The sequence below is a fragment of the Citrus sinensis genome, chromosome 3 (genome assembly GCF_022201045.2).
Source record: "Citrus sinensis cultivar Valencia sweet orange chromosome 3, DVS_A1.0, whole genome shotgun sequence".
In the NCBI taxonomy this organism is placed as follows: domain Eukaryota; kingdom Viridiplantae; phylum Streptophyta; class Magnoliopsida; order Sapindales; family Rutaceae; genus Citrus; species Citrus sinensis.
The window spans coordinates 33,226,068-33,250,104 of NC_068558.1; the positions used below are offsets into that span (position 1 = coordinate 33,226,068).

Consider the following 24,037-nt stretch of genomic DNA (forward strand, 5'->3'; position numbering starts at 1 on the left):
GTGTGATACTCCCATAGTGACTGGACTGAAACTTCAAAAGGAGGTTAAAGGTTATTTAGGTCAGTATGTTGAGGATGCAACCAGTTACAGAAGTTTGGTTGGAGGCTTGCCATATTTGGTGTTAACTAGACCAGAGATAGCCTTTGCTATGCAAAACTCAGTCAATATGTGACAGCTCCAACATTGCAGCACATAATGGCTTGTAAACGAGTTCTAAGATACTTAAAGGAAACCATGAATTATGGTTTAAAGTTTTCAGCTGGTGGAGAAATGGAAATCACAAGTTTTATAGATGCAGATTGGGCATGCGATATTGATGACAAAAAATCTATAGGTGCATATTGTATCTATTTTGGAAATAATTTAGTGTCATGGTCATCCAAGAAGCAGTCTATGGTGACAATGTCTAGTACAGAAAGTGAATACAGAGCTTTGGCTTCTGTAAGTGCAGAAATAACATGGATTCAATCTTTGTTCAGTGAGCTAAATATAATATGTATCTCAGTACCTATCATCTGGTGTGACAACATGAGTCCAACAAAGTTAGCTAAAAATCTAGTCTATCATTCACGTACCAAACACATTGAACTGGATATGCATTTTGTCAGAGATAAGGTTTTAGCAGAGGAGCTGGAAATTAACTTCATTCCAAGTGAAGAACAAATAGCTGATGTTCTAACAAATTTGATACCATTTTAAAAAATAACTTGTATGGATAAATAATTACCATTATCATTGTTTGTTACCTGATGAGGACAACCTTGGTTATCAGGGCAATAATTCCGATCAATGATGATGGGATTTTGAATATCATTCATGATGATGTTCCTAAAAGCAATGTTCCTTGCATACCCATTGCTTGGTCTAGCCCATGATTTGATTCTCACCCCATTTTGAGTGTTGGTGAAACTGGAACTTGTTACCGTAACATTTAATAGCCTAACGTGATCTCCATGTTACTGTTATGCCTTAGTTAGCAGTATTGTGCTATGTTTAGAAGTGTATTATTTGTAGTTATTTATAGTTATCTCTTTCGTTATTTACGCTAGCCCTTTCCTTGTACAACGCTAGTTGTAACATGTATATATTATAACATTCTATAGCAATACTTTACTGCTTCCATACAAATCTCATATGGTATCAGAGCCATGGTAAGGACTATGAGTGCTCAAATTTCGGAGATCTCCTGTAACATGATGTGAGGCGGCGCTGTCGACTAACCAATTAGGGTTAGATGTGCCTGTGGTTGCTGTGTAGTTCATAGTCGGACTGTTTTTGTGGGAGGTGAAATATGAACAATCCCGTGCTGTATGGCCCTTGGTACCGCAAAGTTGACAGTAGCCCTAGTACCCGGTGGGCTGCTTATTTTGATATCCTCCATTGTTGCGATGTTGGCCTTGTGGGTTGCGATTCTGAGACTGATAGTTTTTGTTGTTGCCATTTTGATTCTAATACCCACGGTTAGGGCTATTATTAAATCCTGGATTGCCGTCTCTTCTCTAGTTCGGATAAAGGCCACAGTTTGTCTGCTGTTTGATTGCGGCATTGACAGTGATAGCCGTGTCTGTGGATTTCTCATCTTGCTTAAACATATCTTCGTAATCTACAAGCTTCTCATACAACTCATCAAAACAAAGTGGTGTCTTACAGATCTGAACACCAGCAATGATTTCTTTGAAATCTTTTCCTACGCCATTAATAATTTGCACTACGAGATCGTCATCTGTAACAGGAACATCAATTAAAGTGATTTCATTTTAAATAGAGCGTAAGTTATTTAAATATTCGGCAACGGGTTATCCATCACAACGAGGTCGTGCAAGTCATTCTCTAAGAGAAATAACACGACTGCTGCGATTGGAGTATAGCCATGCAAGCTTATCCCACGCTTGCTTTGATGTTGTGGAACCGACTATGAGTGGGGCAACTCTTTCGGTGCAGGAGGCTAGAATGGAGTGAAAGATCAATTGATCTTAGCGTTTCCATAAGGTATAGGCTATATTGATGGTACGCAGACCATTACTGCTGCTGGTTTGATACTGGGAAGGGCACTCAGACGTGTCATCAATGTAACCTGTCAAATTGTAGCCAAAGGCTAAAGAGAGGAATTGCGCTCTCTATGTAAAATAATTTTCGGATGTAAGCCGTATAGGCAATTTGGCAGCGGCGTTGATTGAAACACAATCATTGGCTTGGTTGTTTGATGACTGGCGACTTTGGCTGGCTAGTGAGGTAGAGGAGATGGCTGAGGATTCGGTGATTTAGTGGCCATGGTGAGAAAAAAAAGATCGACTTGCTCTTGTTAGAGAGAGAGCTTTGATACCATATTTGATGACCACCCTTATTATGCCGAGCTACGCGTATTTGGGTGTCTCTGTTTCCCGTGGTTACGCCCATATACGCGCAACAAACTAGAGCCCAGGTCCAAGCCTTGTGTGTTTCTCGGTTATTGCCTACAACAAAGTGCATACAAGTGTTTAGATGTTCAGTCTGGTAAGATTTATGTTTCCTGTGATGTTCAATTTATTGAGTCTCAGTTTCCCTATTAGTCCTTTACATCTGCTGCCTCTCCCTCCTCTGTTTCGCTCACATCCTGGTTTCCATCCATTTTTTTGGTCCCGATTTTGTCGGCTAACTCCTCTCCTCCTGGTGGTTCCCTTCTTGCAGCTGCAGATTCGCTTCCTACTAGCTTCGATTCTTCACCGGCCTCTGCCGCCTCTGCTTCAGGTATTATTCCTAACCTTAATACTTATGGTTCTTCACCTCCCTATGCCTATGCACCGGTACCAACCCTCTCTTCTTCCATTTCCAATCTCTCTTCACTAGCCCCGTCTCCTTCCCCGTCACCACCAACACCCTCGTCACCGTCGCCACCAACACCACCACCTCTGCCGCCGACCCAAACCCATCAAATGATAACCCGGTCCCGCAATAACATTTATAAACCAAAACGGCTTGACCGCACTACCCTCGCTCCTATTATTTCAAGCATCCACTGCCCTCCACCGTTGAACCGGTTAGTATTAAGGCTGCCCCTGCTGACCTGCAATGGCTTCAGGCCATGTGTACTGAATATGATGCTCTTATTTCTAATCATACTTAGGATCTTGTTCCTCCTGTACCTTGTCACAATTTGATTGGTTGTAAGTGGGTGTTTCGTGTCAAAAGCCACCCCGATGGTTCTGTTGACATGTATAAAGCGCGGCTGGTTGCTAAGGGCTTTACTCAGCGTCTTGGTCTCGACTATCATGATACCTTCAGCCTTGTTGTCAAGACCTCTACCGTTCGAGTTATTTTCTGCTTAGCCTTGCAGTTTGGTTGGCCGGTTCGTCAGTTGGATATCAATAACGCCTTCCTGAATGGTTCTCTTGACGAGGAGGTTTACATGAAGCAGCCGCCTGGTTTTATTGATTCTAACCGGCCTTCCTTTGTCTGCAGGTTACGTAAATCTCTGTATGGCCTTAAGCAGGCGCCTCGTGCATGGTTTACTACCCTGTACAAGTTTTTGTTGTCCTATGGGTTCCGCCAAAGCAGGATTGATGCTTCTCTTTTTCTCTATCACCGTGATGGACATCGCATTTATTTCCTTGTCTATGTGGATGACTTAATTATTACTAGTTCTCAGGGCCGAGTTATTTAGCACTTCATTCATAGTCTTGCTTTTACTTTTGCTCTCAAGGACATTGGCTCCCTGCATCATTTTCTCGGGCTTGAGTTGTTTTGCACTCCGTCTGGCGTATTTCTCTCTTAGCATCACGATGTTCGTTCTCTCTTGGATCGGTTTGGCATGACTGATGCTAAACCTATTGCCACTCCCCTGTCTGCCACTGTTGGTCTTCAACAAACCGATGGTTTTGTCTCTGCCGATGTTACGTCATATCTGTAGCTTCTTGGTGCCTTGTAATATCTCACTCTCACTCGTCCTGACATCTACTTTGCGGTCAACAATTTATCTCAGTTCATGCAATGTCCCTCTCAGTTGCACTGGCAGGCCGCCAAGCGCATTCTCCGCTACTTGAAAGCTACAATTTTTTATGGCCTTTATCTTCGTTAGTCCTTATCATCTACACTTGCTGCTTACAATGATTCTTACTAGGGGGGTAATCTTGATGATCGCAGCTCTATGAGTGCTTGCACTATCTTTTTTGGCGGCAACCCCATTACCTGGTCTTCGAAGAAGCAAAAATCTATGGCGTGTTCCTCTACTGAAGTCGACTTTCATGCCATTGCTTCTACCATTTCTGAGCTTTGTTGGCTTCGACACTTATTCTCTGAACTTGGTATTCGGATTCCTATGCCCTAGCTGTTCTGTGACAATCTTGGTGCCACTCATGTTTGAACAAATCCTAGGTATCACTCTCGTATGAAGCATATGGAAATTGACTTTTATTTTGTTTGTGATAAGATTGCGCAAGGTTTGCTGTCAGTTGCTCATGTTCCCTCTATGCATCAGCTCGCAGATGTCTTAACCAAGCTGCTTCCTCGGCTTCCCTTTGAGCGTGCACGGTCCAAGCTCGGTGTTCTCGACAGTACACCTCTCTTGCGGGGGCGTAATGGCCTAGTGTGATCTCCACGTTAGTGTTATGCCTTAGTTGGCAGTATTGTGCTGTGTTTAGAAGTGTATTATTTTTAGTTATTTATAGTTATCTCTTTCGTTATTTACGCTAGCCCTTTCCTTGTACAACGCTAGTTGTAACGTGTATATATTGTAATATTCTATAGCAATACTTTACTGCTTCCATACAAATCTCATAACATTTTGGACACCTTCTTCGTTAAGGTGATCGCCAAGACTCCCAATAACACATGAAGAAGAGGCCCGTATATTATTAATAATCACTTCAATAAAAACTTTGCCATTTAGAATGAATTTCTTGATTTCGAATGAATCATGGCCAGGACCACAATTAATGCGTTCAATCCACAAATATGTGGCGCCTTGACCGATTGACATATAGTTCTCCAGTCATTATGCTACTGCTAGTGATTGTAACGCCAGTTGATCGCATTTGAGTGTCATCGGTGCTGGGCCTGTTTGTGGGAGCTATAATCTTCACATTTCGAATCAAAATATTGCTGCAATGGTATATTGCCATATGAATTGTTTTGACTGTTTATCGATTTTAAGCCAGTGACCACAATTTTTCTTGACCAACTAAATTATATCGACTGCATCAAAAATTAACAAAAGCTCCATCATATATTTCTCCTGCTTGAAAATAAATAGTGACTATTGTTTTTTCCATTTTTTTTTCACAAGGGTGATGTGGTAATCGAGAATTTTGAAGCCGTATAGGCTATTCAATTAATAACTTAATTAACAGCCGAAATTTAATCTTGTAATAGATTTTTTTTCCTTTTTGAGTATTATTTAAAATACAATTAAATAGAGAGCACCCATATGAAATCTGCAAAAAAGTCTAACATAAAGGCCACACTTAAATCACAATAAAGCCCAATATAAAAGTCCAATATATAGGATCGGATGGCAAAATCTGAGTGAGGGTCTGGGTTTGGCCTTCGTGATTTTGGACCTGGATGACAATTTTTAATACCAGACCCAAATGTAAACTCGGATATTTCTTCTCCGGGTCCGGTATGGGTTAAACTCGGAAAAATCCGGATTTTTGAATTTCGGGTTTAGAACCCGAATGATTGCTAAGGAGATGCGAGTTTCCATCTCTTCTTCTAATGAATTTCTTCTCAGATTTCTAAATCTATTAACAACAATAATGAAAAATAATTCAAAATCAAATAATTAAAAATAAAGCCCAAGATAACAGCTCATGCAAATTCAATTTTCAAATAGATTTGGCGATAATAATGACAAGTTGAGCTTTGTGGGGTTAAGTCAAGAAAAGGGGAAAGGATAAATGGCTGTTGATTTCTTTTTTTTTTAATGGCAAATGAACATCTCACAGTAAAACACAGCCAAAAATTTCAGGTTGGTGGAAGTGTAGGCACGCCCACCTTGACCTTCCCGTAGTCCATGCAATTCATGCATGCTTCCCGCAAAATTCGCAAAAAAATTTGCTATGCTAACTAACCTCCATCTTTTTAACTTGCTTCCTCAAACACACACACACACACACACACACACACACACACACACACACATACATATATTCCTTCTCTAATGTAGACATCTTCATTTTTATTTTATATGAATATGCTCTTAAGTCATGAAGTTTAATAGAGCCAATTTTTATTGTTATTATATCGCACGCATTATAGTGCATTAAAAAATAACTCTAATTAACCGCACAACGTAAAAGCATGTCCTCATTAAAGAAAAATTAGAGTATTTGCACTTGAAAATGGGTATATATGTATATATGTAATCATTTAAGTTGTGGGGACACCTTAATATTTTAATCGAGTCAGTTTTTAAGTCTATTAAATTGCACGGCTTAATAGTTTATTAAAATTTAATTCTGTTAAACCGCACGGCTTAAAAACGTGTTTGCATTAAAAAAAAAAAAGGGTGTCCACCCTTGAAATGACCAATGGGTGATAGAGAAACAAGAATTTAAATTTAATTAATAATTAAAATTCCTACATCCAATTGGGGAAATTTAAAGTTCTACCCAAGGATAAAGATAGGAGATGTCGAGTGCCGACCAATCCAACCAAGGGATTATTTGTTGTAATAAAAATATTTATTAATAACCAGACTAGAATTTCTTTTACATTTTTTTAAATAGCCAAAAAGTTAAAGAATTTTATTAACTCTTTTACCTTGCAAGAGAAAGGAAAGAGAAAGATTAGACTAGTAGTTATAAATATCTCATGATAACATCCCTTTCCAATAAGGGCTATTTAATAATACCTGTTAAGTAATCAAAAGCACCAGCTCAGCCATGCCATCATCTCCCACCCCGAGGCAAGTCACCTCAGCTGAATGGCACGAGAGGAGCTTTGGTAAAAAGCCTTATACAAACATGTGCCAACTAGAGACAAGCACCGACCAGAGGAATATACCGAACAGAGACATATACCGACCAGATACCCATCACCTGAAGAAAGGGCACACGATCTCACGAAATCGCGACAGTTGTGCTAATGCCCTGAACCGTTGAAAGAGATATAGTATCCCACATTTACCCACAACACGGTGGTTGGAGTCCCATGAAGGGCTGCCATGACCCGATAAAGAGGGGCATGAAGAGTAGACAGAAACGTGGGACAACGGCTATAAGAGGGGGGGAAACCGATGAAGAGAGAGAAAAATTGAGAGAAGGGAAAACTCTGCCAAATTGAGACCAGGCTATTTTCTATACAAACTCTGAGCAAATTATAAGTAATTACAGAATCTAAATTGCATCGTTTTCCCGTAAACACCTTGTGCTAACTTAGGCATCGGAGGGTTTACGCCGGTAAAACCACCGGCGTCTCTGATCTATTTTTGTGAACGCAGGCTTAGTAAGAGAAGGAAGGGTGATTCCGACCCAGTGACTTAAGCAATCGTTGAAACAAGAATAAAGTGACATCTTCTCTACTGACCACATAAACGTTGGTGGAAAGATCTGGTCGGGCAAAGGGTGAGCAGATTTCAGCATCAACATTTTGGCGCCGTCTGTGGGGAGCTGGATAAAAAGCTACCACCAAGTTAGTAGTCATCAAAGAAGCAGCAAACGATCGGTTATGGATATATCAAGGAAGGATGCCTTAGGGGGCGACAATGAAACTGGTGAAACAATCACTCTCCGAGAGATAGCAAATGAAGCTAGAGAGAGGATGATGCAAGATCAAATGGAATGGATGGAGAAGCAAATGGAGACCCTCACGGCCATATTGCATGAGCTGAGGGATGAGCGGAGAAGGGACTATGAAACCGCCGTGGGGAGAGATGAAGTTGTGGCAGAACCCAGCCTCCGGAGGCGTAGAATCAAGGAAATCCCTCCACCGGTAGACCAATCCTATGAGATGCATCCCTATAAAAGTACTGGTCAGATCCAAGGAGAGCGTGTAGATGAAGGGAGAGACCAACCTCGCTTCGGACGAGTACTGGAAATTGACGGCCGATGAGCGAATTTTGATGAAGGAGAGCTCAGATAGCGGCTGCAGAATGCCGAGCAGGAGCGAGATCAGATAGCTGCGCGCGATCCCGACCGGGCTATAGAATTGGAAGGTGAGGTGCACAGATTGGCGCAGGTGATGGATCAGATTCAGGGCAAGAGAAAGCCCCCGAGTTGGAGGATAATGCTAGATGAAGAATCTCCGTTATCAACCGAGATCATGGGTACTGTAATCCCAAGAGATTTCCACTTCCCCGACCTCAAATACTCTGGGAGAAGTCACCTGCTGGTGCATATTGAACGTTTCAACGACATGACGGGTGTGCAGGGGCTAACACCAGCTCAGAGGTGCAGGGTGTTCCCATTGACACTAGAGGGAGGAGCCCGGGAATAGTACCGCAAGCTGCCACGATGAGGTATAAAAGGATACGAGCAGATGTGCCAAGAGTTGGCTGAGCAGTTTCGAGGAGCGGTAGCCCCAGAGGACGATATGATGGAACTGATAGGGATGAAGCAGGAGGAGCACGAATCCTTTCGGGATTTTGTAAAATGATACCACCGGGCCGTGCTCGATTTGAGAGCTTTCAATCACCTGCAAGCGTTGAGGGGGTTAAAAGAGGGCGTGAAGATAGGTCGACTGTGGTACAACTTGAGAAGTCCCATAGTGTTGAATTATTCGGCGAGTTATGAGCAGGCGAGGAGAGATATAGAAATCGAAGAGGAAAAATCGGCAAAGATAAAGAGTGAGCAGTTAGAGGAGCTGAGGTGAAATGAAAAGAGAACCCTAGGTGAGAGCGGGTCAGGGAAGCGAGCTGGGAATCATTAGAATTGGGTGGAATATCCGCTCGGTCTTGCCCTTACCCCATGACCCAGAGACCGCCACAGTTCCAACATAGCCGAGCTCAGCCTCAACGCCCCCCATTCCCTGAGCGGTAAAGAGAATTCCAGCAGATGGCTACCCATCCTTATCACAACGCTCCTAGGGCACTGCATGCAGTTAACTCCAGGGCTGGTCGACTAGATCAGCCACCCACAATACCAACCCGGAATGATATCCACGATAGCCGAGTGGTCCAACTGATTGATCAAAGCTTGGCATACAAGCAGTACACCCCACTGAAAGTCTCTATGGAGGGGTTATACAAGAGAATCGAGGGACGATGCCTGCTATATCACAACGCTCACAGACGTGATAAGAACAGATTCTGTAAATTCCACGACACTCATGGTCACACTATCAGCCAATGTCGTGACCTGAAGACTCAAGTAGAAGATTTGGTGAAGAACCGGTATTTGGATGAATATGTAGATGGAGTGTCCCCCGTCATTGAACCACAATATACACGAGGTGATAGAGTTGAGAGGAGCTTAGAGCGGGAACAACAAAACATTCAGGTGATAGCAGAAGAGCCAACATTGGCTGGAGATTCCAACATAGCACGAAAGAATTATGGGAGATACGTTTTGACTATCAAAGAGGTACTTTTCAACTTGCCATTGACCAAAAGGGCGAACGTAAGACAAGTTCCCATTATGTGGACAGATGATGATGAAGAGGGCGTTTTATACCCTCATGAGGATGCACTGGTGGTTAAGGCGATGGTGGCGGGTAAGGAATTCTGGCGAATATTGGTGGATACGGGCAGCTCAGTCGACATACTATTTAGGTCGGCCCTAGACGACACGGGGATTGCAGATTTAAAATTGGAACGGACGAACACATCCTTGAAGGGATTTGGGGGAGGATGGTTGACCCCCATGGGGATCGTCGAGCTGCCAATTACCGTAGGAGCGAAGCCATATGAAAAGACAGTGATGCTGGACTTCGTAGTAGTGGAAGAGAAAAGCCCCTACTGGATGATATTGGGGCGACCTTTTATGAGAGCAAGCCAATGCATTATATCCACGCATTATCTGGCATTGAAATACAGAGTCAACGAAATTGTGGGCGTAGTAAAAGGTGACCAGGGAATGACGAGGAGCTGTTACACTACAGCGGCCAAGGAGACACTACAGGTTACCTCTCTGGACAACCGAGGAGATTCTAAAAAGGGTCGCCAGGAGCCTGTTGAGAGACTGGAGGAGGTTTTTATGAGCAAGAATAACCCGAGAAGAGTGGTAAAGATCGAGTCAGGATTGGGCGAGGCAATCAAAGGCGAGCTAGTGAAGTGCCTACAGTCCCATGCAGATATATTCGCCTGGTCTCATGAGGACATGCCAGGAATTGATCGCGGGATAGCTTGCCACAAGTTGAGAATCAAGAAAGGGGCAAGGCCAGTGAGGCAGAAAAGGAGGTGCTTTAACCAGGAAAGGTACGAGGCCATAAATTCCGAGGTGGAGAAGATGTTGAAAGCAGGATTTATAAGGAAGGCTAAATATCCGGAGTGGATTTCCAATGTAGTGCTGGTAAAGAAGGCCAACGGGAAATGGAAAATGTGTGTGGATTTCACAGACCTTAATAAGGCATCCCCGAATGACAGCTTTCCCCTACAAAAAATGGATCAATTGGTTGACTCAACGGCGGGTTACAGTCTGCTAAGTTTCATGGATGCCTTTTTAGGATACAACCAGATACCCATGAATGAGCAGGATGAGGAGAGTACCACCTTTATAACTAACATGGGTTTATTTTGTTACAGGGTGATGCCTTTTGGCCTGAAAAACGCAGGAGCTACCTATCAAAGGTTGGTGAATAAGATTTCAAGCCATTGATCGGTCATGCTATGGAAGTGTACGTGGACGATATGATCACAAAGTCTAAAGAACTGAGAGATCATGTGAAGCACTTGGGAGAGACCTTTGAATTGCTGAGGAAATATCAGATGAAGTTGAATCCGGAGAAATGTGCGTTTGGAGTCAGCTCAGGCAAAATTTTGGGATTCCTGGTGAGCCACCGAGGGATTGAGGCCAACCTGAAAAAAATATGGGCAGTAACAGAAATGAAGTCTCCCCGAACAATGAAGGAGGTGCAAAGCCTTACAGGAAAATTGGCAGCATTAAACCGGTTCATCTCGCGAGCCACAGATAAATGCCACCATTTCTTCCAAACCATAAAGAAAGGGAGAAAAATGGAGTGGACATCAAAATGTGAGGAGGCGTTTGGGCAGCTGAAGGAATATCTAGCCCGCGCCGCATTACTATTGACTTTGAGAGAAAGAGACCAGCTGTATTTGTACTTGGCAGTCTCCAAATGGGCTACCAACTTAGTATTAGTCAGAGAAGAAGAAGGAAAGCAACACCTCGTCTACTACACCAGTAAGGCCCTGGTAGACGCAGAAACCAAATATCTACTGATGGAGAAATGGGCACTAGCTTTAATAACGGCAGCACGCAAGCTCATACCATATTTTCAGGCCCACCTGATAATTGTGATGACTGACCAGCCTCTTCGGCAAATGCTCCAAAAACCAGATGCATCTGGTCGGTTAGTCAAATGGTCCGTGGAGCTGAGCGAATTCAACCTGTCCTACAAACCTCGAGGAGCAATCAAAGCCCAAGCCCTGGCCGATTTTATGGTCGACCGTGTTGAACCAGGGGAAGAAGTTCAGGAAGAGCAACCAGTGGAACAGGAGAAACCAGAGGGGGTGTGGCTAGTAATGGTTGATAGGTCACGTAGTGAACAGGGATTTGGAGCAAGAATTGTAATACGAAGCCCAGAAGGGGCCGAGGTATCCTATGCATTGAAATTCGAATTTAAGCTCACAAATAACCAAGCTGAATATGAAGCTTTCATCACTGGACTCGGGCTTGCACACGCACTATGAGCAGAAGGGGTAGAAATTCGAGCAGATTCCCAATTAGTCTATAATCAGCTCAGTGATCAATTCCAAGTGAGGGAAGAGAAGATGTGGCTTTATTTGAAGAAGGCAAAGTAGATGGTTGAGCTCTTCTAAGAGATAGAAATAAAGTAGATATCCTGGAATGAGAATTACCGAGCAGATATATTGGCCAGAATGGCCGCAATTGCAGAGCCAAAGTTACCCAGGTCAGTTCCACTGGAAGTAAGGACCTCGCCAAGCATAGGGGAGGAAGCAAAAGTAATGCGGGTGAGCACTGAAGAATCCTGGATGGACCATAATCTCTCATACATCCGCAATGGCATTTTACTAGAGGACAGGAAGCAAGCAAGGGAGTTGAAATGTCGGGCATCAAGGTATACGCTGCTCGATGGGGTACTCTACCGCCAAGGATTCACCTTGCCCCTTTTGAGATGTTTAAATGACGAGGAAGCAGATTATGTATTGAGGGAGATACATGAAGGAATATGTAGCAACCACTCGGGGGCAAGAACTTTGGCTTTCAAGGCACTTCGGCAGGGGTACTTCTGGCCGACCATGATCCAGAATGCGAAGAGGATGGCAAAGAATTGTAAAATCTGCCAGAGCTTCTTGGAGGTTCCTGCTCAGCCCCCAGAAAAGCTAACCATTATGTCATCCCCATAGCCTTTTGCCCAGTGGGGAATCGACCTGATTGGCCCATTACCTAAGGGTCGAGGAGCCGTAATGCATGCGATTGTGGCAATAGATTACTTCACCAAATGGGTAGAAATGGGAGTCCTCAGTCAAATCACGGAGAGAAAGACAACTGATTTTATTTATAAGAATATCCTCTACAGATACGGGATCCCCTATGCCATTATTATAGACAATGGGAGGCAGTTTAACAATCACAACTTCAGATAATTTTGCCAAAACTTGGGGGTGGACCTGAAGTTTTGTACCCTAGCACACCCCCAAGCAAATGGGCAGGTAGAAGCAGCCAACATAGTAATAAAGAAACTCCTAAAAATCAGGCTGGGAGAGAAGAAGGGAGCTTGGGTCGATGAGCTACCGGGAGTGTTATGGGCCTATCGGACAACCCACAAAACCGCCACGGGAGAAACCCCATTCGCTCTAGCCTTCGGGCATGAGGCCGTAATCCCAGCAGAAATGGGAGTAGGGACACATCGGACAGAGTATTTCAACAAGGAACAAAATGACGAGCAGATCTACATGAGCCTGGACCTGCTAGAGGAAAAAAAAGAGGGGGCCTTACAGAGAGTGGCAAAATGCCAATAAAGAATCATGCGCTACTACAACAAGAATGTACGTGTGAGGCAGTTTTGAGCAGGAGATTGGGTACTTAGGAAAGTGAATCAAAACACAAGAGACCCTAATCATGGCGTTCTTGGCCCGAAGTGGGAGGGCGCGTACAGAGTGATACGAACAACCGGCCCAGGAGCCTACAAGCTGACCCACCCAGATGGGCAAGATGTGAAGAGGGCATAGAACGCTAAGCATTTGAAAAAATACTTCCAGTAAGCATAATGCTTTACCAAACTTTCATTCCGATCATTTCTGTTAGATGCATGATGATGAATTGTGACACATGCATGAATTTCGCTTTCTGTAACCCATGCAAATTTCAATAAAGATGAATTCAGCATGAAATTCCCCTGCTAGCAAAATCCGTCAAATTTTACTAAGGCAAGCAAGTGCCTATTCTTGCTCGGTCGCCTAAAGGACCAGCAGGCAAATGTATAAATTTTACTAAGGCAAGCACGTGCCTATTCCTGCTCGGTCGCCTAAAGGACCAACAGGCAAATCTATAAATTTTACTAAGGCAAGCAAGTGTCTATTCCTGCTCAGACGCCTAAAGGACCAGCAGGCAAATCTATAAATTTTACTAAGGCAAGCAAGTGCCTATTCCTGCTCGGTCATCTAAAGGATCAGCAGGCTATTTCACGAAATTCGTTAAGGCAAGTAAGTGCTTAATCCTGCTCGGTCGCCTAAAGGACCAGCAGACAAGTTCTATAAATTTTGCTAAGGCAAACAGGTGCCTATTTCTGCTCGGTCGATTAAAGGACCAGCAGGTAAAGTCAATTAAATATGTTAAGGAAATTTGCATAAACGATCCATAAGCAAAACCACAGAAAGAAAGCAAACAGAAAGCATCAAAAGTTTATAAACATCCAAGTGCTTGTAAACAAATCTAAAATTTACATAAAAAATAAGCCTAAGGATCATGAGGTTCAACAGCCTCAACAGGAGAAGGATCAACAATCTTAGAAAGAGAAGGACCAGCAACTTCTGGGAGAATGGACGTTGACCCCTAGCCTGCTTCAAGAGCACGATCCCTTGTTCCCTCCTCCTACACTCCACCTGAAGGAGGCTCCACCTGATCCTGATCCCCTTACTCTTTATCCCCCTGGTCGGACTGGGCCATATATTTCTGCACTCCAGCTTCCAGCTTGCTCTTGTTAAGCTCGGGATATTCTTCCTTAAGCACAAACATGATGCACTTGTAGCAAAAAGCAAGCCCAGAGTTATATTTTGCATCCAGCCGATCGTCCACATCAGTAGATTTACCTTTCAGCTCGGCCAACTGCTCATTCAGAGACTTGATTTCACCCTCGAGGGCCGTCTTCAAAGTATCTCGCTCACTTTAGGTAGATCAAGCAGCTTCTCCTTCAAACGGTCGATAGACTCAACCTTTTTCTTCAGGTCCTGATTGTCAGCTTAAAGCCTCCTCTCATGGCGCGTGGACATGTTCTTGTAACAAGAAACCAGAGTAGCCAGTTTAAAGGAGACCCTCTAAACATAACCAGCTAATTCGCTGAGATTTATGCTCTCAATATCCTTGACCATTTCGGTCCCACTGACTTACCATAGTTCCTCTGGTACGGGGTCAGATAGTCACCCTGGTCCCAAGACGGAAAAGGAGAGGATCGGTCTCTGGAGTGAATGCTAACCTCAGGACTCTTGTTACTAGCCTTCTCCCTACCATTCTTCAGAGGTGGAGGAGGGGGCAAAGCAGGAATAGAAGCCTTGGAGGGACCAACATTAGCTTTCTTCAAAGGAGGAGGAGGGTTGCTGGAGCTGCTTGGAACCCGACCACATTTTCTTGTCATAGCGCTGAGGATCTTGGTGTCTATCCCGACAGCTACGTCCACCAAGCATGACCCGACAAGATTTGTTGATGACAAGAGATCTTGACAGGTAGACACGTTCACCAGAGCAGTTTCCCCTTGAAGAAACGGTCTATCGTCAAGATTGTTGATCAGGCCCCACGACTCTGAAAGAACAAACAAGGTTAAAGAACCCAATAAGTAACGATCAGAGAAGGAAAATATGCAAAAATAAACGACCTGGGGTGACAAAACGCGTTGGAAGGTGAATATCACCACCAAGCGAATGGACTGCTGGACACCAATTTCCTCCAGCAAAGAAGAATTTATTCTTCCAATTTTTACACGAAGAAGGAAAACCGGTGATAGGTTTCCTCTTTGCATAGCTTGACATGAAGTAGTACCAGCCTGCTTCCTTTGGGCTGCTCCTCAGCTGGTACAAGTGCTTTACTTCAGCAAGAGAAGGTTCCTCGAGTCCATACCTCTCCCATAACACATACAAAGCAGAGAGAACCCTCCACCCATTTGGGTGAAGCTGACCTAGAGCCAGATGCATACCACCCAATATCCTGGCAAAATAAGGCTGAAGGGGCAACCGAGCCCCTAACTTGAAGCTCTCTAAATGCATCGTCACATACCCCCTCGGAGGCCGACTGGGGACATCATCTTTCCCATAGATTACAAGGAGAACCTCCTCAGGAATATTGTAGAGAGTTCTAAGCTTAAGTAGGTCAGTGGGGGTGGTGGCGCAAGCTATATAATCGATGGGCTAAATATCTGCTTCCATCATATGGCCAAGTTTTCTTTTCTTAGGGGGTCTGCTTGGCTCGGAACTACTCTCCTCACCGTCACCCACTTCCTCGGGAATCCCAGCCCCTTCAGAGCTATGATTTTCACCAGAACCTGATGCTTGCCCCCCACGATTTCCCATAGGCTAGAAATCAGAGGAAGGCAAAACGGCCTGGGAATGAGGGTACTCAAGGGTATCCCTGTCATAGGAGGGGCCTACACTACTGGAATGGTGTAGAGGATCAAAAGGCCTTGACAGGTTGTGGTATGAATCCTCAATTTCTTCGTCACTCTCATCTACAATTAACTTCCCTCTCTGATTTGACATAGCGAAATCTCAAAAGGAAACCAAAGCAAATCCAAGTATACGGATACAAAAAAGGGACAAGTACATAACCCACAATACAGAACCCAATCAACAACAACCAGAGAAGAGGTTAAAGGCGATACCTGGAATAGACTGACATTGGTAGCGCTGCCGTGACGGAGAATGGACCCAGCAAACCAAGATTTCTGATGCGAAAAGTTCGGTTAAAGTCCAAAGAGGGAGCTGGCTTACGGCGGAATGACGGATAGTGAAATGCAATGACAGCTTTAATTTAGGGATTTGAAACGAAATGAGGAAATGGAAGCGTTTGAGTTACATGGGTGCCAGCTCACTCACCGTTTATCAATGACATATAAGCCGTGGTTTCAAATTTCAAATACGAAAGGGCAAGAGACGACACGTCACTGGCCATTATAAAAGGCCTGACGAGATATTAGCCCATATATATATATATTGGACACACTCACGAAGGCCCACACTCAGATTAGAATCCCCTTAGGCAAAAGACGGAACCTCAGATCCATCACAATAACACGAAGACCAGATAGGTAGTTCTCGGGATCAGTAAGATTCGATCATCAGTTTCTACTCTCAACTCGTTTCACTCGCAAGACCAGAAACTGGAGGACTGGTGTTAAGTAATAAAAAGCACCAGCTCAGCCATGCCATCATCTCCCACCCCAAGGCGAGTCACCTTAGCTGGATGGCATGAGACGAGCTTTGGTAGAAAGCCTTATACAAACATGTGCCAACTAGAGACAAGCACCGACCAGAGGAATATAACGACCAAAGACATATACCGACCAGATACCCATCATCCGAATAAAGGGCACACGATCTCACGAAATCGCGACAGTTGCGCTAATGCCTTGAACCGTTGAGAGAGATATAGTATCCCACGTTTACCCACAACACGGTGGTTGGAGTCCCATGAAGGGCTGCCATGACTCGATAAAGAGGGGCATGAAGAGTAGACGGAAACGTGGGACAACAACTATAAGAGGGGGGGAAACCAATGAAGAAGAGAGAGAAAAATTGAGAGAAGGGAAAACTCTGCCAAATTGAGACGAGGCTATTTTCTATACAAACTCTGAGCAAATTATAAGCAATTACAAAATCTAAATTGCACCGTCTTCCCATAAACACCTTGTGCTAACTTAGGCATCGGAGGGTTTACGCCGGTAAAACCACCGGCGTCTCTGATCTATTTTTGTAAACGCAGGCTTAGTAAGAGAAGGAAGGGTGATTCCGACCCAGTGATTTAAGCAATCGTTGAAACAAGAAGAAAGTGACATCTTCTCTACGGACCACATAAACGTTGGTGGAAAGATCTGGTCGGGCAAAGGGTGAGCAGATTTCAGCATCAACAATACCCTTATTGTATACAGTAATTAGTGACAATTATTTTTGAAAGAAACTTCTTCACATAATCAAGATTTGCAAAAGAATAAAAATAATAATAAATTGTCACCAACAAAAATAATTGACTGAGCTTTTCCAGACCACTTTATTATTGCTATTATTCTTTGGTTGTTTCAATTGCCATGTTTAAATGATTTCTTAATTCTTCAAACCCGTATGCGTGCATGCGGATAATTTACCAACCGAAGCTGTGAAGTAAATTTGTAACAAATAACAACACTATTTATAAGACATCTATAAATGGAAGCAATAAAAGTGTAACTATACATATGAATAATATCTTGAGGTACTCCTGCACCAACAGGGCAGCTCTTTCCAGTTCTGCGGCAAGCCCAAGACCCAGCTCTTCTTGCATCAATAGTCCCATAATAAATTGAAACCCTAACAACCTAACTGAACAAAATAACCAGAACTTCCAAGGTTCCAATAATTTGATGGACCCAAAAGAGTTCCATCAACCCTGAACACTATTCTGCTTTTGCATGGACCTCCAAAAACCACAGCTTTAATCGGAAAATTCCCTCGGGAAACGTAAATAATAGCCGCCCTTGTAGAGCTGCATGCCACTGACCATGCCCGGAGAAACGGCAAGGTTGAGTCCGTCTTGCCATCGGGTTTTTCTCCAAAAGTGAACAGTGTATGCTGCATTTGATGAGTAGAAGGAAATGGTAATAGTTATGATGAAGAATAGAATTGAAGAAGTAGACGAAGAAGAAGAAAATGATATCAATCTAGCAATAATATTTTGACAGCAATAAGAATATTAATTGATGAATGAAACAAAGGGAAGTGGAGATTATTTATAGAATCACGTACGGAGGTATTTGGATAGACAATTTGTTTAAATAAAGTTCTAGTGCAAAACAAAAACAAGCAAATTATTTGTTACTCTTTTTTTAAAAAAAAGAAGGTAAGGGGTGGGTCAAACCCAAATAATTTTTTTTTTCCATCCTGATCAGTTACTACAAATTTCATGTTGTTACCAACCCGACCATGCCCTTAGGGACAAATTATTTGTTAATCTTACTAATGTTATGATAAATGTACGGTGGCATGTACAAAGTTTAATAGAATACGACAGATCCTTAATTTCGAAGATTAGATTGTTTGTATGGAAACCTCGTTTACCCACTGAATTTTTGGAGCTATTCCCATTTTCTCCCTTAATTTTTCCAAAATATACCTAAAGTATCCTCCTCTTGTTAGACATACTCCTGTGAAAGTATCCTTTCCTGCTTCAAATGGTTAGTGTGTGTTACTTTTTTTTTATAAATAATATACCTAATATAAGAATTATTTTTACTTATCAAAAATAAAATTTAGACCGGCGGAGAGATCTTGAGATAATTTAGAAAAAAATGGGTAAAAGTGGAAACAGGCCCAAAATTTGGGAGAGTAAATGAAAGTTTCCGTTTTTTGAATTACGGATTGACTTTTTTTTTCCAAGATTAATAAACTATTTTACGGGAAGTCAAATTAATATATATGTGATTCAATATTTATTTGTATTGCAGCTGGGTATCAAAGTCTAGCTTAAGTTCGTGTTATAAAATGCAGACGTTCGCAGTGATAAGGACTGAATTAGGTTGTGCTCAATGATAGGATTATGGATTTTGGTTCGACAAGGGCCATAGTGGAAAAAACATAAATTAAATCAGGCTTAAACATTATGCTACTAAATTTGAGAAGGCCAATAGAATAGAGGAGGCTATAGTGGAAACAATGCAAAATATATTTGGCTATAACAACAATATCGCCAAAGACTCAGGAGGCCAAAGGTAAAATTCACAAAACAAGGTAAAATTTCAATTCGAACTTTTATTTTTTTAAGAAAAGTTTTCAGCCTGTGGGTGGTCCTGGAGTCCAGTTCCAGTATTCCACCCTTACTTTTGCTTCTTTTGTACGTCGAATCAGATTTAATTTTAACAAAATGTATTGATTTTGAATCGCCCCTAAGTAGAACATAATCATGCAATTATTGATTAAGCTGAATGCTAGTTAATTGCAACATTTGAGTCTCTTGAACAACAGGTAAGAATATTCTTGAGTGTATAACACTCACAGCGTTGTCTTGAATTACATGAAACATGGAGAATTTGCGGAGAAGAAGATGGTGCCAACATGGTACGCGGCCGTACAAGTGTCCGGATTATTGAAGATATAACAATTAATTGACATGTTTTTGTGAACTTGCTCAAAATAAAAACTCATAATGACTTTGTATTAGAATTTAACGGAAGATAAGGTTTGTTATTTCCCTCTCGTGATCCAAAACAAACCTTTTTCGTTTCTTTCTGATTGAGATCTGTGGCTCCATTGATGCCTAGCTGTGGAGGACTTGTTGGCATGCATGTTCAGAGTTTGCCTAGTGAATTAATATTTAAATACTTTTCTTCAAATTCTCATTAAAAATTTATATTCTTTGAAGCATGACCTCGGTAAGATGAGTAATTTATTGTGTTTTTTGTGAAGGGTGGGCAAACCTAAATTTAATTTTTAGTTCCTTATCTCTTTAACTCTTTTAAGATTGAAACAAGGGTGGTCAGCCAAATAAGGTTATTTAAAAACCAATCAGCCTCGCACTTAGGGGCAGTAATTTATTGAATTATAACTATAGAAACATAAAGGGTGCAAATCCCTAGGTAATCATGTATATCATATCCACAAGCGTACATATATTTTGAACTAATATTTATTTAAAATTTGTCCATTTTAGCCAATGGCCATGTACATTGTCACAGTTTGCAAAGTCCAAAATATTGTTTTAAAACTCACAATAATTTTCCAAAAAAAAACTAAACACTTAATTACTTTTCATTATAGCTAATGCACAATTGATGCACAGGTAACAGAGCTTTTTATAATCAAAATTACCAAATACATAATTAATTTTGTTCTTCAGTTGATGCATAACTAATGGTACTTTTGATAATAAATTTACCAAAACCTTAATTTGTTCTTTTCACAACTGGTGTACAGTTGATGCTTAGATGGTGCACAACTCATTGTACTTTTCATAATCAAATTGACCAAAATTTCTTCTCTTCACAGCTGAAGCACACTTAAAAAATACAAGAACTTAAAAAAAATTGCGAAATATCTAATTAAAAAAATTTTTGAAATATCTAATTGCTTCTCATATTAAGCATGCTTTTATTCAATATGGATGGTATTCCACAATAAGTCGGAAAATCTTGTGTATATTCTGAAAGTTAACAAGAACGGGAATAAAACATACAAGTTCGGTTTGAATGAATTTCCAGCCAACGTAGTAATTAGCTATTCATACCATGTTCTAAAGAATAATGTTATTTCACAATAGGCAGGTTTTTGTTTTGTTTAACAAATTTAATCTTTTCATTTATATGATTATGATAAGATTTAAGCTTATGTTTGAAAAATTCTGTTTCAATTATAAGTAAAAAATTTTGGTTCTCCTTATATATAACATGATCTCAGTAAGGGAATTGGAAAGAATATACCTATTCGTATCTTTGCTTCTTTCACTAGAGCTTTGTCTCTCTTTTCTCCTTTTTTTATTCCTTTTTTTTTTTGTCATTTTGTTTATTGTATTTATGAATTGGAGCGGCTACATAATGAGTACAAAGTCCTTAATAACTATTATTCTTTTTGCTACCTTTCAGAGCCACACAATAGTGATATTAGCAAAGTTAAACTCATAAATAAAAAATAGTTTATATAATCAAAGATTCTTTAAGGACATAAAATTTTTACCACTAATTGTTAATTACGAAGCAAATTAATCACAATTAACAAACACTGGAACAAATTAAGTAATATTTAGCTATCCCAAACAACTCCCCGGTACCACCACTCCACTGCTGCTACCCCTTGCATTCTTACAATATGCAGTCGCTGCTTTATTGAAATAAGTAAGCCTTATGACCTGTAATTTGATTCCTGTGCACGGCTTGCTTGAACTGCAACCAAAATTTACTGCCACTGGTGTTGCTGATGTTCCTTTTATATTTCTGTATGTCACTCCACTGATTGTCACGCCAGAGGTCTGCAACAAATTAAGATTTAAACTTCGTTATTATGAATTTTTCTTAGAACACCACTGGTTAACGTAATCTTTTGTTATTCCTTTTTCTTTTTTACCTGATGAGGACAATGATTGTCAGGGCAATAATTTTGATCGATGATGATAGGATTAAAGACCTTTGTCATAATAATATTTCGAAATCTAATGTTTCTTGCAAATCCATTGCTGGGTCTCGCCCATGTTTTGATCCGTACACCATTTTGAGTTCCAGTGAAAATTGAATCTGTTACTGTCACATTTTTTACACCATCTTCAGCAGCATAGGCCCCAAGGCTGCCAATGCTGCAAGAGAAACAAATATGATCAATTAAATTAGGCTACCAAAATTATACATATTAGATGGGCAAATGAGACTTTCATCCATTTGAGAATTTATTTTACCAGTTCTATCCTTGATAATTTCTAATACCTTTTTTCATCCTTGGTGTTATAACAATAGTAGAAAAAATATATCGTTGAAGGGTAAATATGATATTTTAGATAAGTAGTTACTTGCAATTTTCACCTGATTCCGTGGCCAGGGCCACAGGCAATGCGTTCAATCCATAAGTTTTTAGTGCCAGGACCGACTGAGATGCAATCATCTCCAGTCATAATGGCACTGTTGCTAATTGTAATGCCTGAGGATGATTGGATGTGGATGCCATCAGTGTTTGGACTCCAGCTTGGGGCATTAATTTTCAACTTTCGAAGCATAATATTAACGCATTCGTCAATAGCTATATGAAAAAATCTGCTGTTGATGGATGTTAATCCGCTGACAACAATATTACTAGCCCCCACAAATGATATTGACTGCAATCAACATAAAATTTTGTGATGTTACATGAAGGATATAAAATGATAAACTCGGTCTAAAAGTGGATTATGATTCTCTTTTGAAAATATAAATGTTTCATTATTTAAATACGTATGGACATCTATCAGGTGCCGATGTATGCACTTTGTAAATTATGGTTTACTAGCTTGTAGCAAGTAGCTACAATTTAATAAATCACAAGTTACTATGAAATAGTATTAAGTAAATCTAGTTTCCGCGGTCCAACTGAAATCTGAATTTTATACAGTGTGAACATCTATATTAAAAATAAGTACGGTATTTATATAATTTCATAACATACCCTTGTTGGAGGAGGGCAACTTTTTCCAGATTTCCTGCAAGCCCAATAGCCAGCTCCTGTTGCATCAATGGTTCCTCCATGTATACTCAATCTATTGACCTTGTAAAACAAAATCCAAAATCCCGAATTGCCTAGAGACCAATAACTTGATGGAGCGATAATTGTTCCATCAATCTGAAACACAATCCTGTGCCTACATGGTCCATTAAAGGATATCGATTTTACCAAGAAAAGTCCCCGAGGAACATGCAGCGTGGCCGGACTATTGGAGTAGCATGCCGATGACCACGCCCGAAGGAACGCCTGTGTGGCGTCAGATTTTCCGTCTGGTTTTGCACCAAAATTGATCACATTATAGGCTGCACTTGCTGATTGGAAGAGGGTATTAATGAAGAAGATGAAGAGTGTGCATGAAACTGCTAGCTTGGCCATATTGGGTTTTATCAAGAGAGTGGTTAATTTATTAATTGATGAATTAAGATAAGGGAATTGGAGAAAATTTATAGCACTGGTTTGGACCGACATGCATGTTATTAAATTAAATATGTTTGAAGTCCTTTGTAAGTTAATTAAATGTTACTCTCACGCTAATCATGATATTTATTGTCCGGTGGAATTTCGTTGTATTGTATTCATACTACTGTTCAAATGATTAATTAATTAATTTGGGTGATACATATAAGGTCCTGTAGTATAATTTTGCTTAGTTACTTATAATATATTAAAATTATATTTCAGTCGCCTTCCCCTTGTGGGTAAAACCGTTAATTTCACACTATTAATTTGTTTACTTTGATATTAATTCAACCAAAATTTACTTAAATCAGCAAATTAAGAGTAATTATAATATTAAAAATAATTATAATAATTAATTCTTCGGTATAGTCTATTTCTTGAATTTAATTATTAGATTTTTTTCCTTCTACCTTAGATGCTGTTAGAAAAATAGCATAAAATCGCTATTTTGAGTAAAAAAAATATTGGAAAATATATGTTCATGGATGATTCGGAATCTCCTCTATGAGCTTTTCGCAACGAATTATAATATGCTCAAATTAGCACTTGGGTAAATGGGAAATTGGATTGCAAAGAGCACCCATTGATGTGGGAAAATGAGGAAAAATCCCATATGGAATTTTTAGTCAACTGATGCCCCCCCTGAAGTCTATATATATTGGCCTCCATGTTCAATTACAAAACACATGAAAATCCTTGTGATTTTCTTCTCTTATCTCTTAAGTAAATATTCTATGTTCAGTGTGATTGTGCTGCCTGCACTATTCGTATTCGAATCCATACAGATGCCAATATATATTATTCAAGCATTGTCGTGAAGATGACGAATATGTTTTGAGGACATTGTAATTTTTCAGGCCTTGGGGTCAGTGGTTTTTTTATTTATTTACA

At 40.9% G+C, this 24,037-nt stretch overlaps 1 protein-coding gene and 1 pseudogene across 1 annotated transcript; both read right to left on the minus strand.

Annotated features, from left to right (window-relative positions):
- Positions 1-563: 563 nt before the first annotated feature.
- Positions 564-19,760, minus strand: LOC102621847 (polygalacturonase-like; annotated as a pseudogene).
- Positions 19,761-21,248: 1,488 nt separating this feature from the next.
- LOC102621263 (polygalacturonase-like) lies at positions 21,249-23,068 on the minus strand. Its single transcript, XM_025093361.2, has 4 exons — positions 22,631-23,068; positions 22,015-22,304; positions 21,566-21,791; positions 21,249-21,470 (listed from the first exon to the last, which is right to left on the minus strand). The coding sequence occupies exons 1-4, from the start codon at positions 23,060-23,062 to the stop codon at positions 21,249-21,251; spliced, it is 1,170 nt and encodes a 389-aa protein (XP_024949129.2). The 5' UTR covers positions 23,063-23,068.
- Between the last annotated feature and the right edge of the window lie 969 nt (positions 23,069-24,037).